This window comes from Syngnathus floridae, chromosome 22 (assembly GCF_059516105.1).
Source record: "Syngnathus floridae isolate MCC-2025c chromosome 22, RoL_Sflo_1.0, whole genome shotgun sequence".
In the NCBI taxonomy this organism is placed as follows: Eukaryota; Metazoa; Chordata; class Actinopteri; order Syngnathiformes; family Syngnathidae; genus Syngnathus; species Syngnathus floridae.
Genome location: NC_142434.1, coordinates 4276366 through 4304048, shown reverse-complemented (window position 1 = coordinate 4304048; position 27683 = coordinate 4276366). Strand labels below are relative to the sequence as shown.

The 27683-nt window shown below is 46.8% G+C and overlaps 1 protein-coding gene across 2 annotated transcripts in view; it reads right to left on the bottom strand.

Moving 5' to 3' along the window:
• Positions 1–2533: 2533 nt before the first annotated feature.
• The window catches only part of nav3 (neuron navigator 3), a 57774-nt gene continuing 32624 nt past the window's right edge, over positions 2534–27683 (bottom strand). Inside the window, exons 9-40 of one of the 2 annotated variants that reach the window (XM_088366982.1) lie at positions 26724–26839; positions 22985–23093; positions 20746–21159; positions 20275–20394; positions 16042–16165; positions 15286–15589; positions 14369–15077; positions 13317–13736; positions 12825–12866; positions 12104–12255; positions 11615–11809; positions 11256–11308; positions 10883–10906; positions 10551–10574; positions 10336–10413; positions 8835–8918; positions 8622–8733; positions 8430–8557; positions 7920–7943; positions 7396–7562; positions 6694–6847; positions 6250–6436; positions 5657–5754; positions 5496–5591; positions 5239–5407; positions 4936–5171; positions 4659–4813; positions 4516–4587; positions 4238–4434; positions 4054–4172; positions 3759–3983; positions 2534–3688 (exon numbers count right to left, since the gene is read on the bottom strand). In XM_088366982.1, coding sequence (XP_088223108.1) covers positions 3569–3688; positions 3759–3983; positions 4054–4172; positions 4238–4434; positions 4516–4587; positions 4659–4813; positions 4936–5171; positions 5239–5407; positions 5496–5591; positions 5657–5754; positions 6250–6436; positions 6694–6847; positions 7396–7562; positions 7920–7943; positions 8430–8557; positions 8622–8733; positions 8835–8918; positions 10336–10413; positions 10551–10574; positions 10883–10906; positions 11256–11308; positions 11615–11809; positions 12104–12255; positions 12825–12866; positions 13317–13736; positions 14369–15077; positions 15286–15589; positions 16042–16165; positions 20275–20394; positions 20746–21159; positions 22985–23093; positions 26724–26839 — 5227 coding nt within the window. In that variant the 3' untranslated portion in view covers positions 2534–3568. The remainder of the gene's footprint in view (positions 3689–3758; positions 3984–4053; positions 4173–4237; positions 4435–4515; positions 4588–4658; positions 4814–4935; positions 5172–5238; positions 5408–5495; positions 5592–5656; positions 5755–6249; positions 6437–6693; positions 6848–7395; positions 7563–7919; positions 7944–8429; positions 8558–8621; positions 8734–8834; positions 8919–10335; positions 10414–10550; positions 10575–10882; positions 10907–11255; positions 11309–11614; positions 11810–12103; positions 12256–12824; positions 12867–13316; positions 13737–14368; positions 15078–15285; positions 15590–16041; positions 16166–20274; positions 20395–20745; positions 21160–22984; positions 23094–26723; positions 26840–27683) is intronic. The other variant, XM_088366983.1, reaches the window with a different exon arrangement.

Sequence of the window (27683 nt, the reverse complement as noted above, 5' to 3'; positions counted from 1 at the left end):
TGCTATAATGACAATCATTTTGGTGAGTTCCGGTTATGTACTTTCAAAATTAAAGCATGATGATAAAATGTTCGTAACTTTGGCTTCCACTTGAACCCCCGTTCCATTGAATTTCCGTTTTTTCCGTGTTTAATGTAATGTAATGTAGTTTAATGTAGAAATGATCATTTTCAAAGTTTTCTTTTGAACAGTAAGTGAGTTATCTTATCATTACTTCGTCACGACGATATTTTGTTTTGAAATTAATTATTTTACATCCTGCTTTTACGAAGGTGGACGAGTACTCCCCTTTTGATGATTTTTTATTTACCTGGCCAAATAATACCGACACAATGTGTTCGTTTTTACTAAAAAGTACTTTAAAACACAAGTATAAAATGATATTTTCCTGGTAATTGTAAATAATGTCATAATTCCTACCAGGGACGTGCGGTCAGAGGAGTATTTTTAGATAAACAAAACGGCTTTAAAAGAGACCTTACGAAAAAAAGTTCCCCAGCCTTACGGCAGGGGGTGCTAGTGATCCCGGGATGCTTCATGCGCCTACCTGTAGAATAAGTGATCTGTTCAAACAACTGAGGAGCAGTCGTCCATTTGTTTCGTTTTTCATTCGGATTTTTGTCTTCCGTTTTTACATTTCGGAGTTTAAAAAATTTGATTGGGACAGAAAGGGGGGGGGGTGAGGGCGGGTGTGGCACTTTTCACTTAAACCAAGGGTGTCGACCTCCAGTCCTCAAGGGGCCGCGTTCCAATATGTTTTCCAAGTTGCCCTCGTTAAACACACCTGAGTGAAAAGTTGAGGGCATTTTCACATGCTGCAGGAGCCCAACTTTTCACGCAGGTGCACTTAACGAGGGAATCTTGGAAAACATGTTGGAATGCAGCCCTGAGGACTAGAGCTTGACACCTGTGACCTTTGACCATGATATTTCCCTAATAAAGTGGCCTGTTATTAGGTACACTTGAAAATGGCGGTGTACCTAATGGAGTGTCTGAGTGACGTCACAGATGAAACAGCCAATCAAAAAGTGGGGGTGAGGGCAGGTGGGGCACTTTTCACTTAAACCAGGGGTGTCGACCTCCAGTCCTCGAGGGGCCGCGTTCCAATATGTTTTCCAAGATTCCCTCGTTAAGTGCACCTGCGTGAAAAGTTGAGGGCATTTTCATGTGCTGCAGGAGCCCAACTTTTCACGCAGGTGCACTTAACGAGGGAATCTTGGAAAACATGTTGGAATGCGGTCCCGAGGACTAGAACTTGACACCTGTGACCTTTGACCATGATATTTCCCTAATAAAGTGGCCTGTTATTAATATATTCACGTAAATTAAAAATGCTGTTTATTTCTGATATTCTGTCAAATTTCTGGTCCTTAGGCTATCGGTATTGTCATAGTGGTGTATTGTCGCCCTCTTGTGGCTGTTTTAAGACCACGAATAAGAAATTCGAAATAAGAAATTGGCTATTAATTTCATGAAAACTTAAGTCAAATGTTATTTGGGGATATATACGATATATTTCACTACATCATTGGGAGCTATCAACAAATGTACGCCTACATACTTTCAGCTGTCAATCAACTGATTGCACATATCAAGGTAAAATCGTTCTTAAAAATGATGAGCATTTTCTTTTTTTGCTTGTGACACCAAATACCATTTATTTTTTTTAGAGCTTTTACAAAGACTACAAAATCTTCCAGATGAGTTAAATCACTGTCTCTGTCTATTTACATGATATGTTACATACAAATGTACAAAATATAAAACATTAAAGAAAAAAAAATGTTTCACCCAAAAAGAAGAAAAGAAGGTTCTCATCTCAAAACCAGAGTAAATGCTATGGGCTTGGATTGAGACATCTCCCAATCCGATGGGTGCATGCCGGGGGGTCAGCGAGTTCAGAATTTGGAGGCCCGGCTGCAGAGGCGCCCGAAGCTGACAACAGGTAGGATTGTAGACGGTGACACTGTCCTGAGGTTTTGTTATCTTGGGTGGGCGTGGCTGACCAGTAGCACCTGTGGTGTTTTTCTATACAGTACAATGTGGAGTGATTCCCGGCGCCTCGGCAACCCGGCCAGATTCCGAAGAAAAAACCCGATGTCAACGATGGGAGCGTACTGGAAAAGTGCAGCTTTGTGATTTGTAGTGAGAACACTTTTCTATCTACACACCGTGCGCCTCCTGCGTCGACACATATCACAAGACGCACACCTGTTTGACTTTTTGCATTTTTAACAATAATTTACTTTTTTTAGCAGGTTAGTGTGACATTAACCGGGCGAATGCATCTTTGATTTTCTGTGCAAGGAGACTGAAGTATTTACAACCCGCCCGAGTGTGCAAAACCAACCCACGCATTTAAAAGAAAGGACAATCGAAAATGGCTTCCGTCCAATACTTGTGTTTACATAAAGGTAAATATCTCTTCTCAATTGCCCTCTCCCTGTTAAAAAGCTCAAAAGCATGCTAATAATAATAATAAAACATTTGGTTGTGCTCCTGTCTTTTCAAGTGAGCCCAGCTCAACTGGGTGGAAAAAAAAACAAACCCCCACCCTTTTAATTATATATATATGTATAGCTTTTTTTTTTTTTATAATATTGGTCAGTTTAGAATTCACATACAACATGAACTCTATGATTTAGCACTTTACACCTGTTAAAAAGGGAAACAGGAAGCAATATCATAGCCGATGGAAGCAGGCTCCGCCCCCTCTCTCCTAATTCTTTTTCACACTTAAGGCAACGAGAAAGCACCAATATCATTGTTCCCTTGTTAAAGTGTTTTCTTCGACCGCATCGTGTTTGGGTGGCCGATCTGCACTGGTTTAATCGGGCGTGCATTATTTGGCAGACATTGTAGTATCCATTTTCTTCACAGTAGCATAATGTGGCGGATCGATTGTGGGCAGGGAGGTGATTGGCTGATAAATACTCATGTGAGACCCAGCTCCATTATGGCCACAGGAGATCATCAGAAGATCATAAAAACTGTAAAATTGGGACTAAATTGACTTTTAGGAGTCACAGGAAGAGTGAGCAACCCTTTGGAAGGCTTTTTGAACCAAACGAAGCACTTTTGTAAACAAAGAAATACATCAACAATAGTACCTGCCCAACTTCTTGTTCATGTTGTAAACATGTCACGTAACTGGGATCGAACACAGAAAGAATATTCAGATTCCACAGATGATGAACTAGACCCTTAGTGCACTTAGATGAGAAGTTGTATGGAAGAAAATGCAGGAAATTAACATGGGACGACTTCAATTTGGGCTGACGATTACAATTAAGACCACAAGATGGCGCCAAAGCCCAGGCTAAATGTGTTTCAGAAGTCAAAGTGAAACATCTTGACTGAAAGAGAAGCTTTGTATGTCGGGACGGGATATATTTTTAGTAGAAGAGGGTTTTAGTAAATTTAAGAATATTTAGTTGACTTTCAGGAAGTAGTTTTCTATGTGTTGATTGTAAAATCGTTTAGTACAATGAAGCAGATCGATTTGAACAAATCCATACAACTCATCATGTATTTGCACTATGAGCATGTCCGGTTAGCCTAGCGTAGCTCATAACGTCGATTCCAGCGACGAGTCCAGCTGGTCGTCATGGTGACTGGCGCTGTCGCTGTCGCAGCTCTGCGCGCTGGAGTAGTTGGCCGCTTCCTGCAACCTCAGCAGCATGTTCATCTGGAAAATAAATTCCAGTTGATTGTCGAGTAGGACGACGTGGCTTGAATTGCCCACCAGCGTCTCCTACCAGGGGGTCTCCCTCGGTGTCGCTCTGGGACACCTGCTTGGACGAGGCCCCCTCCTTGGATGAGCTGTAGCCGTCGTAGCCCACGTCCTCGGGTCTGAGCTGCAGCAATGACTGGCCGTCCTGCTGCTGTTGCAGCTGCTGCTGCACGGGGGCGGCGGCGTGCCACGGGTACGTGTCGCACACCCACTTGGACGGGTCTTCCCACGCCGCCCGCTTGCCGTACAGCTGGCAATTAAAATCAACAAAATGGCTTCTTAAGTAATGTACTTTCACTTGAAACCATTGTCCTGCTTACCTGAAGACCTTCTCGGACAGCTTCCAGCAGGTAGGGCACCAGGGAGTAGTTCCACAAGTCGGTGAACCACACTCGGGACCCCTCCACATCCATGGGACAGGACAGGAGAAGACGAGGACCTGTGCGGGTCATTCAAAATCATTCTATTTTTCCTAAACGATGAAATAAATATCGTGTGTCTGACCTATGGTGACGTCGGAGGAACTGTGGGCCTCCAGGAAGCCGTTGAGATGCTGCCACGTCTTGGGAATCCAATCGATGATCTTAATGAGGTCGTTGCTGCGTACGTTTTTATGGATCTCCGTTTCGATCAGCTTCCGCCGCAGGTAGCGGCCCAGGAAGCCCTTGACGGGCTCCGTGTGGTTGGTGCACAGCACCCACCTGTGAGCCGAGGCAGAGGGGGCGGGGTCAACCGCTCGTTAACTCATTCACCAATTGAGGTGATGTCGTTTGGTGACAAACCTGAAGTTGTGATGCAGCTCAAGGTTGGGAGAGGAGGACACGCCTTGGTTCATGGTCCCAATGACATATGGGCTGAAGGAGACAAAAATGTTATCAGGCATGAAAATTAATTCAAGTTTTGGTTCCCATCACGACCAACCTACCATTTGTGGTACTTGCAGTTGAGGAAGCCATTGAAGATGTCACTGAGGGAACTAATGTGGTGGAGGTTGTCCAGAATGACCACGGTGGGGAGCTTCGTGTCTGTGCTCTCGGAGTTACAGCGCTCGGCTAGGTTGGAGAGGTACTGACGCAGGTCCTGGAAGAGGAAAGAGGACGCAAGTCAAATACGCTTTCCCTATTGGAATAAATAGAAATGCCTTTAATCTGTTCCAGATGTCCTACATATAGATGCTTGATGTTTGTATTTTTTTGAGCCACCTTGCTGGAGTTCTGGTCCACGTTGAAGCTGGCGACGTTGTGCTCGGTGACTTCCTGGCCCATCTGGGAAATGATGAACTCGGCCAGCTTGGCGGCCAGGAAGGACTTGCCGGTGCCGCTGGGCCCCGAAAGGATGATGCGACGGTGCTCCATCAATAAATTGAGGTACCGCTGGATGATGGGCTTGGGGATGAGCGTGTCGAACACAAGGCTGTCTATGCTGCTGTCTTTCACGCCTGCCAGGAGGGGGCGTACATGTCACACACTAGTCTTCCTGAAACGTGATTGGGGGGGGGTTCAAACCTTTAAGGTTGACCTTGATGACATTGCTTTCGCCCACCAGGTAGCCGCAGGGGAGCAGCTCAGGCACTTCGGAGGAGTGGGACCGGACCACCTCGCCCATCCTGTAGCAGACGATGCTATCCGAACTCAGGCCCAGACTTGTCACCGGGTCCACCCGAAATACGTACTCCTGCAACGTACCGGGGAGAATCGATTTCAATCGTAAAACAAGCCTTTTAAAATCAAATATTTTTTTTCCCGTTTGTTTTCTTGTTTACCTTGAAGAGGCGTCGAATCACTCCATCTAGGACGTCCCACTTGGTTTTCCCACTCACACCTATGGAGCCAATCAGGTACTCCTGCATTTGCGTTCCCTGTTCACATCAATCCAGGCGTTAAGTCGAAATAATAATTATAATAAATATTATGAAATAATAACCTTGGTCGTGCTCGGCCCGCTGCTGATGTTGACCACTATCCGCACGCTGCGGCCTTCTTTGCGCAGGTTACCTTCGTAGCTGTCGTCAAGCAGAATATCTGAAGGCCAAAGAGAAGTCAGTATGAATCTCTCGTCTTCATTTTGGACGGCCGTGCTTAGTATTCATCTGGCGTCCCGACATCGTATCGGGCGCTGTGCTGGAGCGATAACGGCCCGCCGGCCCACCGGTCCTCAAACGCCTCACTGCTCTCGCTCATCCCAGCATCAAATAAGGAGAAAGGCCGCTCCTCGGAGGAGAGCTTTGCTTTTTTTAATTACACGGCGCTAGCAAGCTGGAGGACTCCAATGACTTTTCAAAAGGAGGTAAAGCATGTGGAAAATGTCAATAAAATCGCATTTCAGCCACAAAATCCGTTCTAATTGGCTTTTGCAGACTGCCGGGCAAACGTGTTCTGGTTGCTTTGGTCAAAAGGTCAACGAAAGGGACTTTTTTTTTTTTTTGGTGCGTGTGTGTTCTCACACCTCGGAACAAATGTCAGGCTGCCAAAGTTGATTGGGCCTGACGCGTCCGCTCCGGCTGACGCTCAACTGACCTGACATGATGGTGTCGGTGATGTTGAGGTTGTTGAGAGACAAGCCCAGGGACTGGCGCGAGGAGGACGAGGACGTGCTGGACGTCTCCGAGGGCGGCCGAGCCGTCTTGGCGGGAGTGGCGGTCGGCGTGGCGCTGCCGCTGGACTTGAGGCGGTCGTTCTCCGCTTTTAACGTCTCGATCTCGTTCTGCTCGGTGAGGGAGACATCGCAGATTCATTTGCAATCTCAAGTAAGAGAGGCTCCCTCTAGTGGTAGGTTAGAGAATTACTGTTGAAGTACAGTTCAATTATATTTACCATTGAATTTTAACAACTCAAGAATTCAATTTTAAGAATCATTTATCTAGGTAGAATTAAAATTTATGAGAAAGCTATTATTTTATTTTTACCATTTATCTAATTTTACTATTTTATTTGGTGTTTTCGATGATTTCATGACCTCACCTGCATGCGATTCATGGCTTCCCGGATCTGGTCCAGGTGGTGGGCGGAACTCAACGCCTCCAGCCGGATGTCAGTCAGCTTGAGCTCTTTCTCCCTCAGCTCGTTCTTGAGCTGCAGGATGATCTCGGCCTCGGCTTCGGTGCACTCGCACAGCCTAGCGCAGGTGGGAGGGGGGGGTGTCATTTTAGGGGCGGGGTTACAAATACACGACAAATACAAAATGGAGGCTTGAAAGGAACCAAGGGATGTGAAAGCTTGCTCGGCGTTGTCAAAGTGTGCGAAAAAAATAACATGCAGATTGATTAGATGATCGACGATATCGATTGTTAACGATTGGTCTCAAACACACTGCATCGACTTGCTCTGAACACACGCTTAAACATGCTTGATTTTAATTTGCCGTGAAGGCAACCTGTTTCGTCACACAAACACGACACACACGAGATCGTGTACCGAGATCGGTGCTTGTAGACCACGTGACCGTTTAGCTTTTTCTTTGGTGTCCAAACGGAGGAGAACTCGCTATTGCTACACACGACGTGGAAGGAAAGAGGAGGGATGTCACAAAAAAAAGTTCAAGGGAGTGGATAAGTGAAGGTGGAAGAGAAATAAAAATGAAATAATAGTGAGCGTTTGGAGAAAAGCAAAATAAGGATAGAGACGAAAAATAAATCGTGGAGGTGAGGATGCGTGGAAGCTCACTCGGTGGTGGACGGCGATGACCGCAGGGTGGCGACGCTGCCCTGACGGTTGTCATGCTGCAGTTTGGGCGAGGACGGCAGCGAGTCGCTCATCTCCTCCATCTCGTCGTGGGACGACTGCGACTTGGTCTTCTTCTTGCTGAAGGCGTGCTTGAAAGAACTGCGGAGCTGCGCGACAAATAGAAACGAGGTCGGGGGGGGGTCAGTCTCACCTTTTCGGCAACCTCGCTAAAAATTTCAGGAGGGTACGCCGTGCTGTTTTGTTTTTTTTTTCAATTCCAAGCAATGCTGACTGCTGGTGGAAGTAAGAGGAAGGCAAATATAAAGGCTGTAAGTCGAGAATGAAATGAGGGTGGGAGAGGTGACTCAGCTTTTTTTTTTTTTTAAACAGGCAATGATGGGGCAGCCGTATCCATGCTGATGTTTCCAGGAAAGATAGAAGATTGATTTTAGAGGGCAAAAAAGGGGGAACTGATGGGGAGTCGGGGGAAGAACTACTACACACGTTCAAGGGACACAACTGACCTGAGCCGGGATGGAATCAGCCACCTGAAGATGCAAAACACACACACACACATTTGTCTCTCAAGGGTCAGACGAGGCCGTCGACTCATTGCATTTTCCAGCTTCACTAGTGCGCCGAGGCGATATTTGTACAAATGAATCATTCATCGCGGCTTTAATTAGCTGCTAATATGCATTTAGTACTAATGAGCCCAATTTAGCAACTGCAGAGACTGCAAAGTGGCATCGACTAAGCATAAAAAAAAAAAACCCAGCCACCAAGGAGGCGACAGAAGTAAAAGTCCACATTAAAAGAATAAGTCTGTATCTGGGGGGGCTTTGGGCCTTCCTTTGGGTTCGTACATGGGATTAAGTGCTTTCCTAAAAGCACTTTCACACTTTGCTTGGACTTCTCAACCAGCCCCAGAGAGTCAACAAGCACTTATCAACACTCAATTGGGATATTGATTTAAAAGAATAAATAAATAAACCAGATGAGCGCATCTGTAGCCTTGCTTTGCTTCTACACACCCAGTTCTTCTTCTTCTTCTTGTTCTTGTCCTCAGCATCCTTGCCCATGCTGCCCATGCTGGAGTGGCTGGCCGCACTGTTGATGCTCGACATGCTTTCAGATGAGTGCTGACGTCTGATACGCAGGTCTGGGCGAAGTATGGAAATTATTATGGGTGTGTTTATCATAATTGGGTCGATTGATAGGATTACCTCTATGGAAGTGATCGGGGCCGTTGAGAGCCACCTGGATGGCTGTCTGGGCGTCGGTGTTCTGAGTCTTCAGTGACTCGATTGTCTCCCTCAGCTCGACCAACTCGGTCTCCTGTGAGAACAAGCGAAGCACCGTGAGGACCTCTGGTTTTTTTTTTGGTGGGTCTGCTTTGTTTGGAGTCCAACTGGGTGTGTAAAGTAATGTCCACGCACCTTCTGCTCGGCCGTCATGGTGAGACTCTGTAGGCGACACGTCATGTTACTCAGGCTCTTCTCAAAGGCGGCCACCAGGTGAGACTGCGGAAGCGGAAATACACAAACACATATCGGCCTTTATTTAATTTTTTAAAAATTAATTTAATTCAATTTTATATTTTATTTAATTGTATTTTATTTTATTATTTATATTTATTATAATTATTTTGTATTTATTTTTATTTTATATTACAAAATCACAACTGCAATTCCTTAAAGCATCTTGAGAAGACTTTTCGGCAGCTTCATAAGTTGAAGTGATTTAAGGAGATTCAAGAAATGCTTTACCGCCACCTTGTGGCATCTAGCGTAATTATTCAAATGTTTTGTGGCGCGTTAATTATGATTGTCTGATATCTCTGAATTATATACCTGGTCTGAAGTGCGTTTAGAGTTATTTTTCCTCGCCGATCTGCCGAATGATCACGATTAGATAGCGACCCGGAGACTCCTGTCAGAGCTGCTCACGACTCAGCGGAATGTCAAGCATTGACAGGAAGCACCTTGCGGCAACGCAAAGTCAAATCAAAAATAATCTCAATTTTGCTCGAGGAGACTGAGGAGAATACTGATGGGTGGCAGATGGCAAATCTGCTACCTCAAGAAAATTTTCTTCATCCAAAAAAAAGCATAGGCAAGGAAAAAGAAATCTATCTTTCTTTCGACTTATTCTCTAACATCTGCCCACTCCCCCTTTGCCGCTCGCGTTTACCCGGAGGAGGTGTTACCCCGTGACGGAACCATCCGTCTTGTTTCTCGAACCCGTCCCCCAGCGTTGCCGTTGGTTGAAGTTGATAAAGGGCCGAAGCGGCGGTGAGAATGAGGTAAAGTTATCAGCGTTAGTGCTGCCGGGACATTGTCGCAAGAGGCGTGGGGGGTGGGGGTTGGGGTAAATAGCGAGGACATATATCAGACTCACTACTCAGCCACCTCCAGTCCAAGAACAGCAAAAACAAAAGACCCTGAAGAGCGTGGAAACCCAATCCAACCTGATCCATAAGATAAAAATCAATTGGAGGATAGCAGATCAGCTTTATAAAGAATCTCTGGCTCCCTCTAGTGGTCGCAAAAGACTCAGTTCAGTTGTATTTAACTTTAAATTGACACCATTTTGCAGTCAAGCCAAGACAAGGAGCAAGTTGGAGCTTTCCCCGAGCTGAGCTGAGTTATATTGTCGATCAATTTGTGAATGTAAACACGACAACACCGTTGTTCTTTTTCCCGAGTGCTTTTTCCGAGCGAGTCGTCGGCTTAAACAAATCCTCTCAGAACGCCGAGGAAAATGTCGCAATACAAACAACACACACGGCACCGAAAGCAAACAAGTGGAGGAAAAAAAAAGGCTCAAAAGTTTTAAAAGGCTTTCGCGGATGTCGCAAAGATTTATAAGACACAGGCAAAGCTTTTCTGCGTGATCATGCAAATCCCAGTTGTGATGGGAGGAGGGAGAGAAACTCACATTGGCAGACAGTTGGGACGTCAGGGTCGCGACCTTTTCTTGAGAAGCATCCAACTCCCGCCGCAGTTTTCTGATTTGCTGGTAAAGAACAAAAAGGTGGAATTATTCTTCAAAAATACTGCAGTGTCCATTTTGATAAAAACCCATGCTGGCACTGTGTAGAGGGGAGAGAAAAAAAAAAAAAAAATGAAGATAAAATGTGTGGGGGGGATTACCGTGGAATTTTGGACTGTTTGGCCCTTGATTGAAAAGAGAAAAGTCAAAATTAACACTATGCCGCATGCCTGCATCACACAAGATGAGGCGACAGAGGTTATTAGAGGTCGCGTTGCCCGTTAGCATGGTTAGCAAGCGATATTTTTTTATATGACCGTTTGATCCAATATAAAATAAAAATACAACAGGAAGACAAAAAACAAGGGATGGGGAAAATAAAAAAATAATGACGGAAATGGAGTGGCGGGATTGCGGTTCTGCTCAGCGTCATCTCGGTGCATGCACGTCATCAAAAAAAAATAAAAAAAATTAAATGCTAGAACTCTCTTACCTCCGAATGCGCCTTCTCCTCCGTCTGTTGGAAAAAGGAAACACACAAAAAAAATTAATTACAGTGACATTTAAGTGATGGAAAATTGCTGTGGATCAAATCAAGGCTGCAAACTCAATTGAGTGAAAAAAAAAAAAAAAATCTAGCTTCCACCTGGACAAAAACTTTGCAGCACATCCATCATCTATGTCAGTCCGCCGCGGGCTGCTAGCGTGATCAATACATTCCGGTCAAACTAATCGGCAAAAGGATTTTGAAAGAATGCCCGGCAAATAATGAAACTCGCCGTATTCGACTTTTATTGTTTGCTTTATTGACCGAAGTCTAAAATCTTGTTTCGATGGTACACCGTAGGGATTAAAACGATACTTACTGCGGAGTAAAGCGAAGACGTGCTGGACACCAGCGACAACGAAGAACCGTGCACTGCAAGGACAGAAAAAAATCTCAGCGTTTACTAAAACTAATCTGGACGTTTACTGTTTTCCTCCGCTTGACTTTTTGTTCTTCATTCTATGTCATCGTGAATAATAGCTCGAGCGGGGAAAACCCGTCGGGCTTGTTAAAAAGCGGCCCTCCGTAAGGATGTAATGACGGGCTCCAATAAAATAGAGCATTCCGGCAGCTCTTGCTCAAGGGTCATTAAATGGGCTATTAAAGAACTTGATGACAGATGGGCCTTTGCGGAACCTTTATATTAATTCTAACGGCCGAGGTCAATAGTGGGCCCACCTTCGTCGGTGCTGTCCCGGAAGGAGCCTGAGCGGCTGATGCCGCGCGGGCGGTCTTCCAGGGAGGTGGCGCTGCCACCCAATGGGTGCCCCTCGCCGTATAGGTCGAAGGAGTCCTGGGCGGGGATGCTGTTGGATCGGCTCATGCTGCTGCTGCCTGGCGGCAGGTTGTACTGGCCCATGTGAGTCGGGCTCACTAAAGAGACGAAACAATATTTGTGTTCACGCTTGCAAATCGAAATCATACATCACTTTTGGTGTGCTAGCTTAATGCTAACACATAATGGGAAATACCATTGATAGGCTATCAAATAGCCAATCTATCATAGTGTGCTAGCTAAATGCTAACACATAATGGGAAATGCCATCGACAGGCTAGCTGGTGTTATAACGCTATGGTGATTCAAATGGTGCAGCATCACATGTAGACAGAAACTCATTAATACTCCATTTTGTGGTTGCATGATATATTTAAGTTTTTTAAACTCACAGAGGTTGGAGTAGTGGTATTTTCCAGTGGTGGTAGAAGAAGCTCCAGGTGGGGACATTGGCGACTGACTTCCCGAGTCCTGAAGCCCCCCCGTCGAGTGCGACCTGAGCCACTCCATGCCGTCTTCATGGGGTCTAGACAACGGCGGGTACCTGGAATCCACAACGGAACCAGTTTAGGCAGGTTTCAAAGTGATGGTTCGCTCCGGAGGTGATCAGTGATGAGTGCAAAGGCATTCAAACCAAGCATACAGTGCAGGCAAGCACAATGCATGCACCAGCAGAAACGCTCTTCCTGGCCGTGATAGGCCGAGCAGCAGAAGGGCCATCTTCTCGCACGTTGACATTATTTAATCCCCCGGGGGATGATAATTGAGTTTACCCTCGTCCACTTTTCAGTCCTCATTAGTACGCTCGTCACGTGTCCTCGCTTCGAATGGAACCTTGTGAACTCAACTAGTGTTGGTTGACCATGACATTCTAGAATGTTCTGCTTATTACTAACCAGCTTTTTTTTTTGTCTGTGGGTTCATGACCACCACGAGTGAGATGTAGACACACAGATATAAGATGCTAACCATGCGCGAATGGCTTATATAAAAAAAAATAATAATAATAATTTTGCATTAAATAGTCCCATGCTTTAAATATAGCGAATTAATCCTTCCATGCAACTGCGTGCAGTAATATTCAAGAAAAATCCGGCTGCAATCTTTCTATACCTCAGTCTCTTTTTGGGAAGCGTGTTTCTGTCAAGAGGCATGCTGTTAAGACACAGGATGTTAGATGAAAAAAAAAATATATATATATATTACACACGCCACTTGAGACTACACAATGAGGAAAGCAGTAAAAATAATTAGAGGTGAAAATGGATACCAAGCTATATAGCTAGAGTAGTGTTTCCCAATTTAGCAAATATTTGCTAGTCATTAATGTTTACTTCAGCTTGGCAGTTCCATGTTAATTTGTTTAAAAAAAAAATTGACAATATTTGGACATTTATTCTGCTCGTTATTATCTGATGAATGAGATTTAAACTGCTCTGCCGGTTAATATGCTTGGGAATCACTGCGCTAGCCTAAAAATAAATAAAATAAAAACACAATTGAATGAAGGCAATTATTTGAACTTAAAATGTGAAAACCATGTTTCGGTTTTGTCCACATGTTTTGTTTGTTTATCTCACATGAAGGAATGCAGCCTAATCTTACCCCTCGGACAGGGTGGACTTGACACTGCCGGTTCTGGTAACCTTGGGCCCGTGGTGGCCCAGAGTCAGATCAATGGACTCAGAGCTCGTGTGCAGACTGCTCATGCTTTGGCAGCTCAACGTGTCCTTGCTGCCAGCGGACGAGCCACAGGCAGGCCAGGGCCGAGCGTTGGACGGCAGCGAGAGGCCAGAGGCCGGGCTGGAGGCGGGCGAGTCGCCGCAAAGGAGGTCCGGGCCTTTGCCGTACAGCGGGCTGCTGCCGCCGCTCAGGCCGCCCAGACTCCCCGTGCCGGATGACGGCGAGTCCAGACTGGCCTGCCTCGCCAGAGTACCGTGCGGGCTGCCCAGGATTGAGGGGCATTTGCCAGAGTCGGGCGTGCCCGGGGAGCTGGCCTTGCTGCTGGCTTTGGTGCCAAACAATCTGGGGGTAGATAGGTGGGTGCAGTCATTTAGAAAGGCTCAATAAGCGGCCATCTTGAGCATATCAATAAGTCAGCACCTCCTCAACGTAACCAACACATCTGTTCTTGACTTATAAGAAGAAAACCTGTCGGCGGCCATCTTGCTACTCAGCATGCGCCAAAAGCAATCACAGCAAATAAACAAGTGACGCTACCTGGAGAGCAGCATATAACTCCATGCAGATGAAGAAGAAGAAAAAAAAAAAAAGAAGCCGGCTTGACAGATAAGATGGGACGGACACGTTGGGGCATGCGTGCCGGGTTTTAAATGAGCAGGAGATTGGCGTTGCGAGAAACTCCTGTCTGCTGTCTGCTCCGATCAAAGAACGCTTCATTGGATACGTCTGCCTTGAATGAAAGCCCCGCTCATTCATCACGGGGGTAACAATATATTTTATCGCATGTGAAGAAGAGCATCATTTAATGATCCTTGACGCCAATGCGGCCATAAAACCCTCCCATGTTTGCAGTGTCTATTTCATCTTCCCTTATTTGGCTGCTCACCCCTCCCCTCTCTGTAAATTTGACTTCAGCGATTTAAACCTTGGCTTTTCCAAAAATATGGATGTGAGGATGTTTTGGGGTGGCTGACCTGCGGAAAGTCGGGGACGCGATGTCAGGGTACTTGGAGCTCGGCTGCCTGAGGCTGGTCTGGCCCGCCGAAGTGGAGGTGGGGCTGGATTTGGGCGAAGTGGACAATCCCGGCTCCTGCTCCGTCACTTTCTCCTTGTCCGTCTGGTTCATGTTGATGGGACTGGAACGATCGGAGCACACCTTCCCGGCGTCCCTGCGTTTGGCTTGGTTCGCCGCGGCGGCGGATTTGCCGCTGACGTTGGAGTCGATGCTGCTGGAGCTGGAGCGGTGTCCGCCGCGCCCTGCCGCCACCCCGCTGGACGATTTAGCCGGTCTGGGTAGGGAGCGGTACTGGAGGGACACTTTGGAGCCTCCGCAACTGAGCAGGATACCGTCGTCCTGAGGTTGGGAGCCGTCCAGGCTGGTTTTCCGCACGCCACTGATGCCGGTGCCTTTTCCGAGGGCAGCTGATGATTTAGGTGCCTTGCCCAGGGTGGCTGAGCCACTTGAGAGCGTGGCACCACTGGAGGTGATGACGGTCCCACTTGAACCAGGGATCTTCTTGAATCCAAAAGAACTCGTGGTAGGCGGGCGTCCGATTCCAGACGGGGGTTTCTTGCCCTCGTCTCCGCTGCTCTTCCCAGCGTCGGAAGGGGAGCGTTGGATACAAGAAGAACCCTTGGAGGTCACCTTCCCTTTCTCTGACGCCTTGGCATCATCCGTCTTGCCTGTCAATTTGCATAAAGCGTATTTAGCACAAATCCAAAAACACCTCAGCAGATTTTTTACCCAGCACTTGTGACTCGTAGCCAAAATAGGAATTCTGCTGAATCGACTCAAAACTTACCAGCAATTGAAAACACAATACAGATAGGAAAAGTCTACACACCCCTGTTCAGATACCCCATAAAACAAGATACCATAAAGTGACATAACCTGCTGTTTTGTGTGATCCAGAAGAACTTTTTGTCCTGGGCGGCGTGATGCCAACCTGGGCCGTCATGCCCCTTCTCAGTGAGCCAGTCTGGGATATCTGGGCCAACGTTGTGGCCTTCTGACTCGCGTCCTCGTACTGGCCCTGGGCTTGGGAAGACGACGAGGAAGACTTCCAGCGGGATGAACCGGCGTTGGGGTCCATGCTTGCGTCGAGTTCCTCGTCCACCTTTTTCAGGTCCTCAGCTCCGACCCAGCTACTGCTCACCTCCTGATCGGCATGCTTGGACTTACTGGTTTTCTGGGACTGGAGCAGAAATGGAACACCAGATTGGAAAATGTCCCAATACATATCTGGTTGCTTTTTAAAGTTCTCTGAGGACTGATTATCTAAAAGGAATTAAAAGTTTGACTCCAGTCTTCAGTGAGTCAAAGCAACATATTCATAGATGAAGAAACTTGTGAATTATTCATCTACCACACCAAAAAACATAAGGCAGGTAGGAAGGCGAACAAAAAGACAAAGCGAGGTGTGAAGTCAGAGCTATCTTTGGACTGACCAGATCTCCTCCTTTGGGATGCTCATGCACAAACACACCTACACAAACAAACACTCAGATCAGCAATAGCCTTTCCTTGACAGATGGCCATGCCGTCTCCCTAGCAACAACCGGAGTGTCTTCAATGTGGAGTAAGATAGACTTGGCAGAACAGAGCAATGGAAAAATTGCGAGTAGATTTCAAATGTCGGCTCCTCACCTGGGCGCCTTTGCTTTTGCGTGACGACCCGACGGCCGAGTAGGAAGGTGTGTTGAGATCGTCGGTGCTGATGTTGTCCAAGGTGTCGCTCAGGCCGCTGCTCACCGAGCTGCTGTCGTCCCAACTGCCGGAAAAGTGGATTTTATTTTGGAGAATTCCGTATAATGCGAGGAACTGTCAGGTCTTTCATCATTTCCTGTCTCATGTCTTTTTTTCCCTTTTGTGATTTTATGTCTGCTTCAACATTTCAGTTCCAAAGACGCCTTGAAGTGCACTCTGACTCGTCCTCCCTTGAGATGGAGGAGACTTCAATGTGTGATTGACACAAAAAGCACGATGGGGCCAAATGTGCTGACCCAATTTGACCCAACGTGACTTGGGTTGCTAACAGAAAAATACCTAAGGTGAAGGCTTTCGGTTCACATTGAATTGTGGAATTTTATATTAATCAGTAAACTGCAGTGAAACACAACAAAAAGCAATTTATAATTTTAATGCCGTTTGCAACCAATATCAAAATGGAACCAAAACTGCTAGATACCTCTGCCAAGGAACAACATCTCTGCTTCTGACAAAACAAGAAGACCACACGCATAAATGGCAGCCATCCTCCCGAGAGCCCACCCGCCGGAGCAAACGGGTTGAATATTTCATAGCCCGACTCCCCGGATGCGCCGAGATGCTTCTGACAGATTTGGCGTAGCTCCAACGAGCGCGTTCAGAAGCGGCGTCACAGCGGGCGAACTCGATAACCTGCCGGCAAGGGCGGCAATTCTGCGTTTTAAATTAACTATGAGCTAGCAATATCCAGCGGAAACGCTGCAGAGGATATTAGCTTCAGGTGTGCAGTGTTAAACACTCATGACGCATCAAAAAAACTATTGTTTTTCTTATTCCGTGTGCAACAGGGCGAAGACTCGGCGAAGGATGTCAGCATAGAAAAGATTCGAATAAACAAAGTCTCCTAAAGTCCATTTCTCATCGCCATGACGCCACTCAGCCATGCAAACGTTATCTCATGCAATATTCAACGAGCTGATTCGGGTCCTTACAGCAGGCAGCTTGCCCGGGATGAGAAAAAAAAAAATGCTATTAACAGGAATAACAAAATCCCAACAGCGGTGATTACACATGATCATGAAGAGAAATTGGATTTTTTTTTTTTGGGATATTTGAGGAAATTGAAAAAAGAACACAAATTTCCTCTGATGGGATTTGATTACCCGTACAACACTAAAAATCAGAAAAAGGAACATTTTGGGAATATTTTGACACTGTGGGCCTTGGAATAAATCTAACAAGGGTGCAATTTGGCAGGCAGATTAAAAAAAAAAATGGGAATGAATTGGCTTCAGGTAATCAGCTCCATCCAGCGAGCTGGCTCTGGATCAACGGACACTTTTGATCGAGTTCGTCCAAAATGTGGCAGACTAATTATAGTCTGGACACACACACATGGACACACATCAACAGTGCTCTTTAATATAAATGCCCGCACCATAATCCGATTTAATACCGCTGAGCCAGCGCAATTACTCTTCAGAGAAGGCGAGCGGAGCGTTCTCAAAGGATGCAGAAAGACTTGACACTTTTTTTTCCCCCTCCTCCTGTTTTTTAACAGCTGCCAATGCTAGACTCCAAAACTTCCACCTGTCCTGTCAACTCACCTCTAACGGTGATCCCGTCCTGGTCCCGTCTACGCCCGAGACGGCTCCGAGTTGTGAATCGAGCGAGAGTCCGGGGAGGGAATGGCAAGAAGAGGAAGAAAAGGACGACTTCACTGTTCCACTTTCACCCCCCCCCACCTCCCCTGCAGCTCCTCCCATCCCTCCTCCGCCATCCTTCCCCCCAACTCGGTACGGGCAGGCCGGCCCCTTCGGAGACGTGCCGTCAGCGGCGTGTCGGCGAGGGATAATTAAGGGAGCTTGATGATGTGGAATTGAGCCAAACAAAGACAGATGACAGTTCCGTCTTTGCCAAAAAGTGATGCATAATGAGCAAAGGGGGACATTATTTATCAATCCGGTTCTTTGGAGCACTCAGAGGGTACCGGTTGATGACATCACGAGAGACAAAATATCTACGCTGGATTCAATCAACAGATTGACCTTGTCCCCGTTGTCATTTTTCAAGGCCACCAAAAAGGTTTTTGCTGCAATGCAGAACAAGACGTCAACAAAATATTGAGCCGTCCGACGACAAGGGAGGAGGCTGACGTCACAATTTTGGACGACCATTGTCACCCTGAAGTGAAAACAAAGAAAGCCTCGAGAATTCCATCTGCCAAATAGTGCTCACTTTGGCAGTGCGGATGAAAGGACGGATTTGGTGGTAGCAGGGGTCAAAGGGTCAAACAGCCTTCTGTCTACTCTTGGCACATGAAATGAATATAAAATAATAAAATAAATTATGATTATTTATCTTTTTTTTTTTTATTTGGTGAGCATGACCAGTGCATTAAAAAAACATGTAAAAAATGTCTTAAAGTCGGGCTCAGGATATTTTAATACCATCTTATGTCACTTTAACTTGACTCATCACTGCATTTCTTGTAAATCACATTTGAGTCAGACTTCTGAATTTTTAATACCACAAGACACTCCCGTATTGCTAGCACGAGACATACCGCGTTAGCATCGGCTACCAAATAGATTTCGACGTTGCGTTCACTGCCCATTCAGATGTTAATGCGACACGTGCGGGATAGCTATCGGAAATGTTGAGAACTATTCCGGAACCGAGCGGCGGCAAATTACAAGTGGAGGAAATCTCGAGTCTTTCTGAATAAATAGATGCTTAATTAGCATGTGTTGCTAAGGAGCCACATTTGCGTGAACACAAGGCACAGCTGGGGACTCCAACGGAGGATGCAATAATTATCGTCACAATTTGGAAAATTGAGAAGTTCAGAACTTTGATTTCAGGTGCGATGTGAGAGAAATTCCGTCGTCAAATGGCGCTCAGGGTCGGACTGAACTACACGTGAACTTAAAACGACGGTTGAGGCAAAGCGGCTCGTCGTCCAAATCTCCTCGCCTGCTTATGACTCACCTCGACTGTCAGCGTTCTGCTCGGTGACAGTCGTGATCCTTCTTAGGAAGACGTGCACATGCTTTAAAAAGAAAAAAAAATATCCACAAATATGCTATTTATTTGCTGAGTACAGGGAGCGAGGGGCAAAAAAAATGCTCGCGAGTGCAATCTTCGGTTTGAGGACAAAAGTATTTTGATTATCCGTCCAAAATATCTGATCTGATTTAAGGAAAGATTTGATTCGCTTGGACACAAGAAGCGAGGCAGCAAACTTTAGCCACAGATGGTCTTAGTCAACTGCTTGGCCACTGGTCATTATTTAAAAAATAAAAAGTTTGAAGCATAATGAGCCTCGTGGGAATGAATTTTATGCGCGTGTGTGAGTTTATATTTGTCTTTGTATGTGTGTTTGCCCGATTCTTGATCATAATGGAGAGGAAAACAAAAAGAACAACAACAGTCGGGAAGCGGCTTTGAAAACACATCAATGCTCAGCAATTCTTCCTTTTTAAACACGAATTACAGCATCGTGTCGGATAAACAAATATTTAGCGCTATGCTACGTTTATCAGCAAATAGCACAACATTTGAAGGAAAGAGTTTCCTCAAAGTCACCGAACACGAGGTTATTCCCGCTTAAGACGGCGTATCCCGTCCCCGGCGTGAAACCCGGCGAATGATTGCTTGGGAAATGAATTCCCCGCTGAGCGTTGTCATCCGCCAGTGGGAAGTGTCAGCCCAAGCTTCTGACAATCACACATGTCACCGAGGCTGCTTAAAGTCGTTGTGTGTTGAGGGAACCGTTTTCACTCATTCTCCCCGCTGCTAAAAAAGACGGGAGGGGAATGAAATTCCCATTTGGCTTCTTTCTCGCTCGGCTGCAACCGAAGGCAAGACGTCAATATTTCTTCGTGGCGTTCAAGGGCCTTGCGGGAAAAAGTGATATCCCCCCTTCCTCTGTTGACGTCTCGCTCGAAAGTCAAGCGATAACGCCGGTTACACAGAGACGCTCCGTATTTATTTTCGGCCCATCTGTCTCCTCGCTTAAGTATCAAGCGTGACAGGCCCGATGAGTCCGAAGTGACGGGTGCGAGTTAATCAACTATTCTCAACCTGCCGCCAGGTCTCGGATGCTTTAACGCATGGTCGCACGCAGATATGACCCCGACTGACTGACGGATTGACAGATCTCATCCTTACCTGTCCACGTCGCCTTGGATCTCTTTGCTCCCTCGGTGCGAGACTTCTCGAGAAGAAGCCGCGTCGGCTGCCCGGCCCGTATTCCGCGCGTACAAATGGAGACCTCCATCTGTTAGGTATCTGCCAAAGGAGAAAGAACTGATATTTGTTAATCAGTCTCACAGTTGTACAGATTTTACGTCTAAGTATGTTTACGATTAGCATACGTGCTTGGGATTTGAGCGCCGATAGCAATCAGACGCGGCTGATAGGACATGGGAACGATTAGCCGACGGGCTAATTAAGCTAATTAAATGGCAAATCACCTTTCTGTCACGACTCGCTCGAGTAATTTGTCTCAAATCCCACGGATGTTTAAGTCCATCAATCAAATAAGATCAATCACCCGATTTTTTTTATTTTTTATGATAGATCATACAGATGTGAGTGAAAGTTAGCAAATGCTAACATGGTTAGCACGATTCCTCCTACCCGCTGGGGATCTCATCCATCCGTCCGTTCTTTCCCAGGACGTCCCCATCGCTCATGTACCCCGCCATCTCCATCTGCTTCCCTCCTTCCAGCCCTCCTCCTCCTCCCCTGTCATTTTGCTCCGCCCCCCGCGCCCCTGTCGATCGCCTCAGGGGGGCGCTGTACACAAACCTGGAGGGGTCAGAGTGGCCGCCGTAGCGCCCCGCCGACGTGGCGGCGGTGGCGCCGCCCGCCGCGCCTGCACGGGCTGCGGGGTAACCGCCGGGCATGGAGGGGGCTTCGCCCGCCTGGAGACGCGGCGTTTGCGTTTGGCCGAGGCGCCAGGCCATGGGGGAGGAGCGGGTGGCGAGGGCCGGGAGACTCCGCCCGCTGACTTCTGTGGTCACGGTTGAGTCGAAGGTGGTCTCAAGTGTGCTGCAAAAAAACGGATTCTGACTTAGTACCTAAAATTGTAAACATTTTTTATTCCTCGCATGGACGGAAATTTCAAAATGACAGAGCTGTCATATCAGGAGCACTCCTGTGTGAAGGTCACAACACACAGGTGAAAAGATGTCAGCAAGCGTGAGAGCTCACACACACACACACACACACAGACACACACACTCTTTAAACTACATGCTGTTTCACTTCGTGTATGTACTTGTGTGACCTTCCCAAAGTGCTGCTTCTTCCAGCGTGCTAACTTGAAAAGTGGAAGACGGGAAAAAAAAAAGGCTCCCACGAGACAATCGGAGAATCTCGGCAAAAACTTTGCCATTGTCAAATCAAATCCAAATGTGAAGTTCCATTTAATAGAAATGTTTTCAACCAAATAACTGGTCATTAAACGAAATAAAATGGAGGTACATCAGGTACTCTGGTTCTCTCCCATAACGTAAAATAATGACGTAATTATTGTCAAATTGGATTATCCTCTAGCGATAATTACACAAAGCCTCCATCATGATTAATCTTCTATTGTCCCAGACTTAATATCATAACGATCCTCCATTTTGCTCGCGGGCGGCGGGAAGGGAGAAAAATTACAGCTTCACAACCAAAATATAGCAAATAATGAACAGACATGAATGAAGACGAATAATTGGCTAGCATGCGACACCGCCATGACGCCGAGTGGCTACGCGAGAAGGGCAGCGATGGCAGCCATGTTCACATCTTATCTCCATCAACAGCTACTGATGTCGACACACAAACACGAAGCTGGTGACACACGCGATGCCCTGCTACATCTACCACAAAAAAAAAAAAAAAATGACGCCATATCACACAATAAAAATGCAATTTGCCGTTCATATACTTTCAAGATCGACTTATACTAACGAGCGTTTCAATTAAGGTGTCGAGAATGGAAATGAAGTGATCGAAGCTCAGATTATGGTTATATTTATGTAAATAGAAGAATTGCAGCCTGGTGAACATAAGGCAGAGGGAGACTCCCAAAGTGGTGACAGAGTGATGAGCATGACTGTCATGTCCGTGCAAGCGTGACGCTGATTAATTGCTTTGCGTGGTGACGGCCATTTCTTATCCGGGTAGGGAGATTAGCTTGGTCCAACCGGGCTTTTGTCATGGACTCAATTGGCAGGAGCACTTATCGTATTCCTGCTATTAAAAAATAAATTTTTCCCATTAATTTTCTTGGAGCGGCTTCGCTCATTTTCCGTCCATGTAAATGTCGCCTCGACCTCCATGAGCCAATGAGAGACCACCTAAAATCTGTGCTCAAAACAATGTATTGATCACGGCTGGCTGGGAAGCCTCCGAGGGGGAGAAAATAAGAACGAGAAAGCAAACACAGAAAGCCATCTGTCATGGCTGTCGCCGGTATCTTCCGTGGTAAATGGGCCAAAACGGGCAGAATAATAGACTGAGGGAGGAGTGTGTAGAGTAGACGATCGCTATCGTCTGAGCCGCGGGTTTGCTTCGGCGAGCGAATGCTTCGCAGGTGAAGGGAGCAAGCTAATTAAACGCGGGAAATACGGCGGGTAGTGATCGAGGGAAGCGTCATGAATAATTCGAAGCGTAGCGTCCCGTGGGATCGGTATGACGGAGAGACTGAAGATATTGAACTGAGTCAAGGACAGTGACAAGTAAAATATCGGATTTACTAAACCAGGGCCACATAAAATGATGGGATGGGCTGAATCCGGCCCCTGGGCCTCGAGTTTGACACCATAAAATGGAGAAAGGAAACCCACGCTAAAATGTGATACTGGATGGCCAGAAGTGGTTCTACCTGTGGCTGATCTGCGTCCCCCTTAGACTGGACATGGTCTCTTCCAGGTTCTGCCGCAGGTCAGCAATGTTCTTTACCGTCCTCATTCGTCTCATCTCCGGGTCTTCTCCTGCGGACATATTGGATTTAGTCAACACATACGCGGGCGGAGAGAAACGACATTCTGACACAGCGTTTTTCATCGCTTGTCACAGCGCGTCCCGACGGAGCAGCAAAGTGATAAACGGTCATTGGATGTCATAACGGCTGTGAAGCCGAGACGCATTTTTTTTTTTCCCTCAGATGGTCACGATAAAAAGGTCCGTGGCTTGACGTGCCGTGACATCAATCCGTGTCTAAGTAGGCCCCGCTGTCAGACATCCTTAACGTTGCTTCTTCTCACCCGGCAACCAGAACTGAAAGAATCTTGTGTGTTTTCATATTTTTTATTTTCAACCCCTATTCAGGCATTAAACCACACAGATTTGGTTCAGAGCTTAAAGCTGCAGGCATATTAAAAGTATCTTCTTAATAGCCCCTCATCAAGGAACTGGAATAATTAGCATAGATAAGCTAGCTCTGAATAGGCCCGTTAATGTCAAACTGGGAAGTCGCTGTGTTCGGTTTCTCAGCCGACATCTTGACATCAAACCGAATCCAGAGGCAGAGCGAAGAAAGAGATTTAAAGTTTCAGTAGCGACTTCCTCGAACTGAGAGCTGGAAGCCGGGAAAACAATCGAGGCGTTTATGTGCCGCGTTGAGAAGAAACACCGGCCTATGTATAGATTGGTGGAAAAGCATTCCAGGGCACTTGGAAGGCATTTTGTGATTGATCACATCCCGAATAAGAATCGGCACTTTGCAGTTTGTGGTGTTTTCCTCTCACGTTGCAGAAACCACCGACTGGAACACACAGTATGAAAATAATCTGACAGCAATCTCGAGATGCGAACACGAAGTTGGCCAAGTATGATGAATGAGTGGCGGCCTCGGCGGCACTGACACGTCGGATTGTAGCGAGCCGAACGGATCGATGAGGCGCAACGGAATACGGCGGCACTCCAAGAAAACAACCAAGACTGAGATGAAAAATTAATGCGGGGGACATCAGGGAATCGGACGTAATTACCAAACACAAACACTGGCTGGACCCGAAGATGATCTATTGACACTCGCCCTCAATTTTACCGCAGCGTCCTTGTCGATGACCTCAGAGAAGCTAAGGACTGCCCGGGTATAATTGAGGTCATGTTTTGACTGGTGGGAGCGAACAGTTAAGTGAGGTTGAAGTGAGGCGGCACGGGCCGAGCCTCTGACCTCATATCGGTTGAACCGCGAAGAAAAAATTGTTGTCGTGGACTGTACCGACTTACGTGGGCGTGGCTGTGTGTGCAGCACCTGCTCCAGGTCGCCTAGCATGGTGAGGATCACATCCTTATCCAGCTGAGCCGCCCCCTCGCGAGGCCCTCCCCCCGAAACCTCCTCCTCTGCCCAATAGCCGCCCTCGTTCTCCTTGGCTCCCGGTTTGCCGCCTGCGCCTGCCGCCTCGTCTGATCGCCCGCCACTTCCTTCTTCGGCCGCCTGCTGTTTGGGTTTATGAGGGGGTTCAACCCGCGGGTGGCCGCCGTAGGAAGCTCGCTGCGGCCTTCCGCCCGCAGCGGTGCAGCGCCAAGGTACGGGGATGAGGGAGTGCTCTGACTGCGAGAGCATCTTGGTGAGGGAGAGAGACAAAGATCGAGCTCGGGGGCCGTAGCTCCGCGTGACCTCCTCTTTCCTGGGGCTGCCTTGAAGGCTACCCCCTGCCCTTTGCGACCAAGACGGGTACACCAAGGAGCTCTGACGAGGTGGGACACGAGGCGGCGGCTTGTCCGGCTCCGAGGCGTAAACCCGCCGCTCGCCATCGCTTTGCAGCGTCAGGTTGGTGAGGGAGCGCTGCTTGATCCGCAGGTTGAGGTTATCCGGAAGGGGCTGGGCGGGCCGTCGAGCCGGGCTCCCTCCCTGATACACCGAGAACTCGGCACCTCGCTTCATGTCTTTCGCCGGCTTACCTCTTCGCTTGCTCAACGGGTAAAAGTAAGTTCATCCCGGTTTGACGCTCGCTGCAAATAGCACCGAATCAAAAGACAGAAGAGGCGGGTCCCATGCCTCCCCAACTGTGGTCTCGCTGTAAAAGCAGCCCCCTTCAGGTAGACAGGTAGAGTCCAGATCCATCCTGGTGGAGCCAGCCCATGCTCTTCCTTCAAATCCTACAGTTTAACTCCTTGCTCTCTGGTCTTCATGCTTTACCGCCTCCAGTCCTCGACCAACACAGTCAGGGGTGTGAACGTCGCTACATCCTCCTCCTCGTCGCACGCTCCTTATCTTCCTCCCTTATTAAATGCCCGTCTTTTTTCATTCACTCGTATCTTTACCCCCCTCCTCTACCCCCTCTGCCCTTAATTACCACTTGTCCGCTCCGCATCTTCTACCTCCCGCACTGACGCCGCGACGGTGGAGAGTGAGCGGCTGGTGAAGCCACAGCCGGCAGAGAACTCGCTCGCTCTCTCTCTCTCGCTCTCGCTCGCTCTCTCAGCTCACTCTTCAGCATCCTCTTCATCCTCTCCCCTTTCTCCCGCCAGCTCTTTATCTTTCGTCCCTCAAACTATCCTTCCACCCTTCCATCTCGAGTTGTTTAGATAGTGCACCTGTAAGCTCGCCGTTCCACCAAACTTAATTAAATGCTCTCTGGAGGTGCTTAACGGCGAGCCCCGTCGGCTTATCGCGGATCAACAATGAGACCGCAGAAGCGACATATTACTCATCAATCAGTGCGAGCGTTATTAGCCCCTCCAGCTGCTGTGCACATGTTGGACAAGCTAATTTTGTAAAAAAAAAAAAAAAAGCTGAAAGTCCAGCAGGATCCATGAAATAGAGATACGAAATGAAACAGACGACGGCACACAGCAACAAATAAGTGTTTCTGAAAAGGTTCCAAACAAAAAGTTAACAGCCGGCCGGCACTGAAGTCTAATTTTACCCTCAAAATGAAAAGGCAGGGAAAAATCGCGGCCTGAGCGAAAAGAACTGGGGAAAACCGAGTCCGGCTTAACTCCGTGCTCTCTTTGCACAGTTTGTAGTTTTAGACGTTTATTAGACCAAATTTAACCCTAATCCTATATATCTAAAATTAAAAATAAATTAAAAATAATATATATATATATATATTATATAGAAAATATATATATATAGAAAATAATAAAAAGAATACTGATAAATATAAATGTATAATAAAATAAAAATCTAAAATAAAAATAAAATAAAAATATATAAATAATAATAATAAATAAACATATATAATAATAATAATAAAGTAAAAATCTAAATTTCGATCTTATTTGACATCTTTTTAGACCATATGGGTGATTATATTAAATACATTAACATCGACATGAAAAAAATAAAAGCAATTTCTTCATATTCTCACGAGACTGCAAATGAAGATTTTTCCGGTATGTGTCATACAACGGCTTTGCGCGACGCCCGCCTGGGAGATTGTCACAGATGACGGAAGCCGCGGGGGCGTAAACAAAGAGCCACAGATGCTCCCTGTGTCCGACTGTCAGCGCTGACCTTTTCCCTTCGCGACACAACACGAGCGGAGGAGGGAGGGCGAGGGAGGTGTCGGGGGTTGGCGTCCCCAAATAGACAGTAAAAGACAACCATCATGGATAATTTTAGGAGCCACATCGGCATCCCTCCTTGTGTGTGTTGAGGTCCAAACCTGATATCTCCTCCAGGCACTGTTTGGCTGTCTTGCTATAGACCAACTCCCCCTTGGTTGGACTGAGGCAGGGGTCGGCCGGGGCCACCATGGTACAATCATTCTCTGAGAAGGTCCTGCAGGAGCACAAAATATATCAAGCCGTGAGAAAATAAAGTGTTTGTATACAGGCAGAGTTCAACGTCAGCGACAAGGACGAGGTCCAGTGCGCCTGCACACGCAAACAGATGTGACAAAATGGACGCACGCGAGCGCAAAGTGAGGAAAAGTAGCACCTGCGGAGGTGCAGATAAAACCCGTCACCTCAAACGGAGCAGCGTTTTTCACGTGTGAAATCAGGTTTCGCCTAGCTCGGTGCATTTTCGAGATATCAGCCATCGCTGATAAGCGGCGCCGCTATGACAACACCGATGTCGTTCATATTCATGAGAATTTGCCGGATGAAGAAAAAAAAGTTTTTTTTTACAGTGATTCCAATTTAAATGATGTAATTAGTGAACAGAAATCCAAAAGCTTTTTTTTTTTTTTTTCTTGCTGTCTCTTGTGTGGGCGCCTCCAACTGGGAAGGATTGCAAAGTGGGCGAGAGGCAAAAAAAAGGACCAAATTGCCCAATTTGGACTGAAAATAGAGTTTTTTCCACTTAATGCCTTCCACAAGTGGCCAACGCTGTGATGCGGCGAGATGACAACCGTATTAAGTTCACACACATCAGCACAGGTGAGGATTAGTCCAAAAAAAGCACCAGCGCTCCATTTCGGAAACCGATGATCCCTTCAAGTTCAATTCTGGCTCAACTTCTACCTTCAAATTTTCAACCCCTATTTTTTTTTTATTCTTTTAAAAAATGCAATCCAGGTCTTAGATAAAGCCACCCAGCGAAACAATTTGACAAGCATTATTTACCTTCAGTAAATTTATCGGCGCTGAAATTCTTCAAAGCTCCTGACAAAGAAAAATAC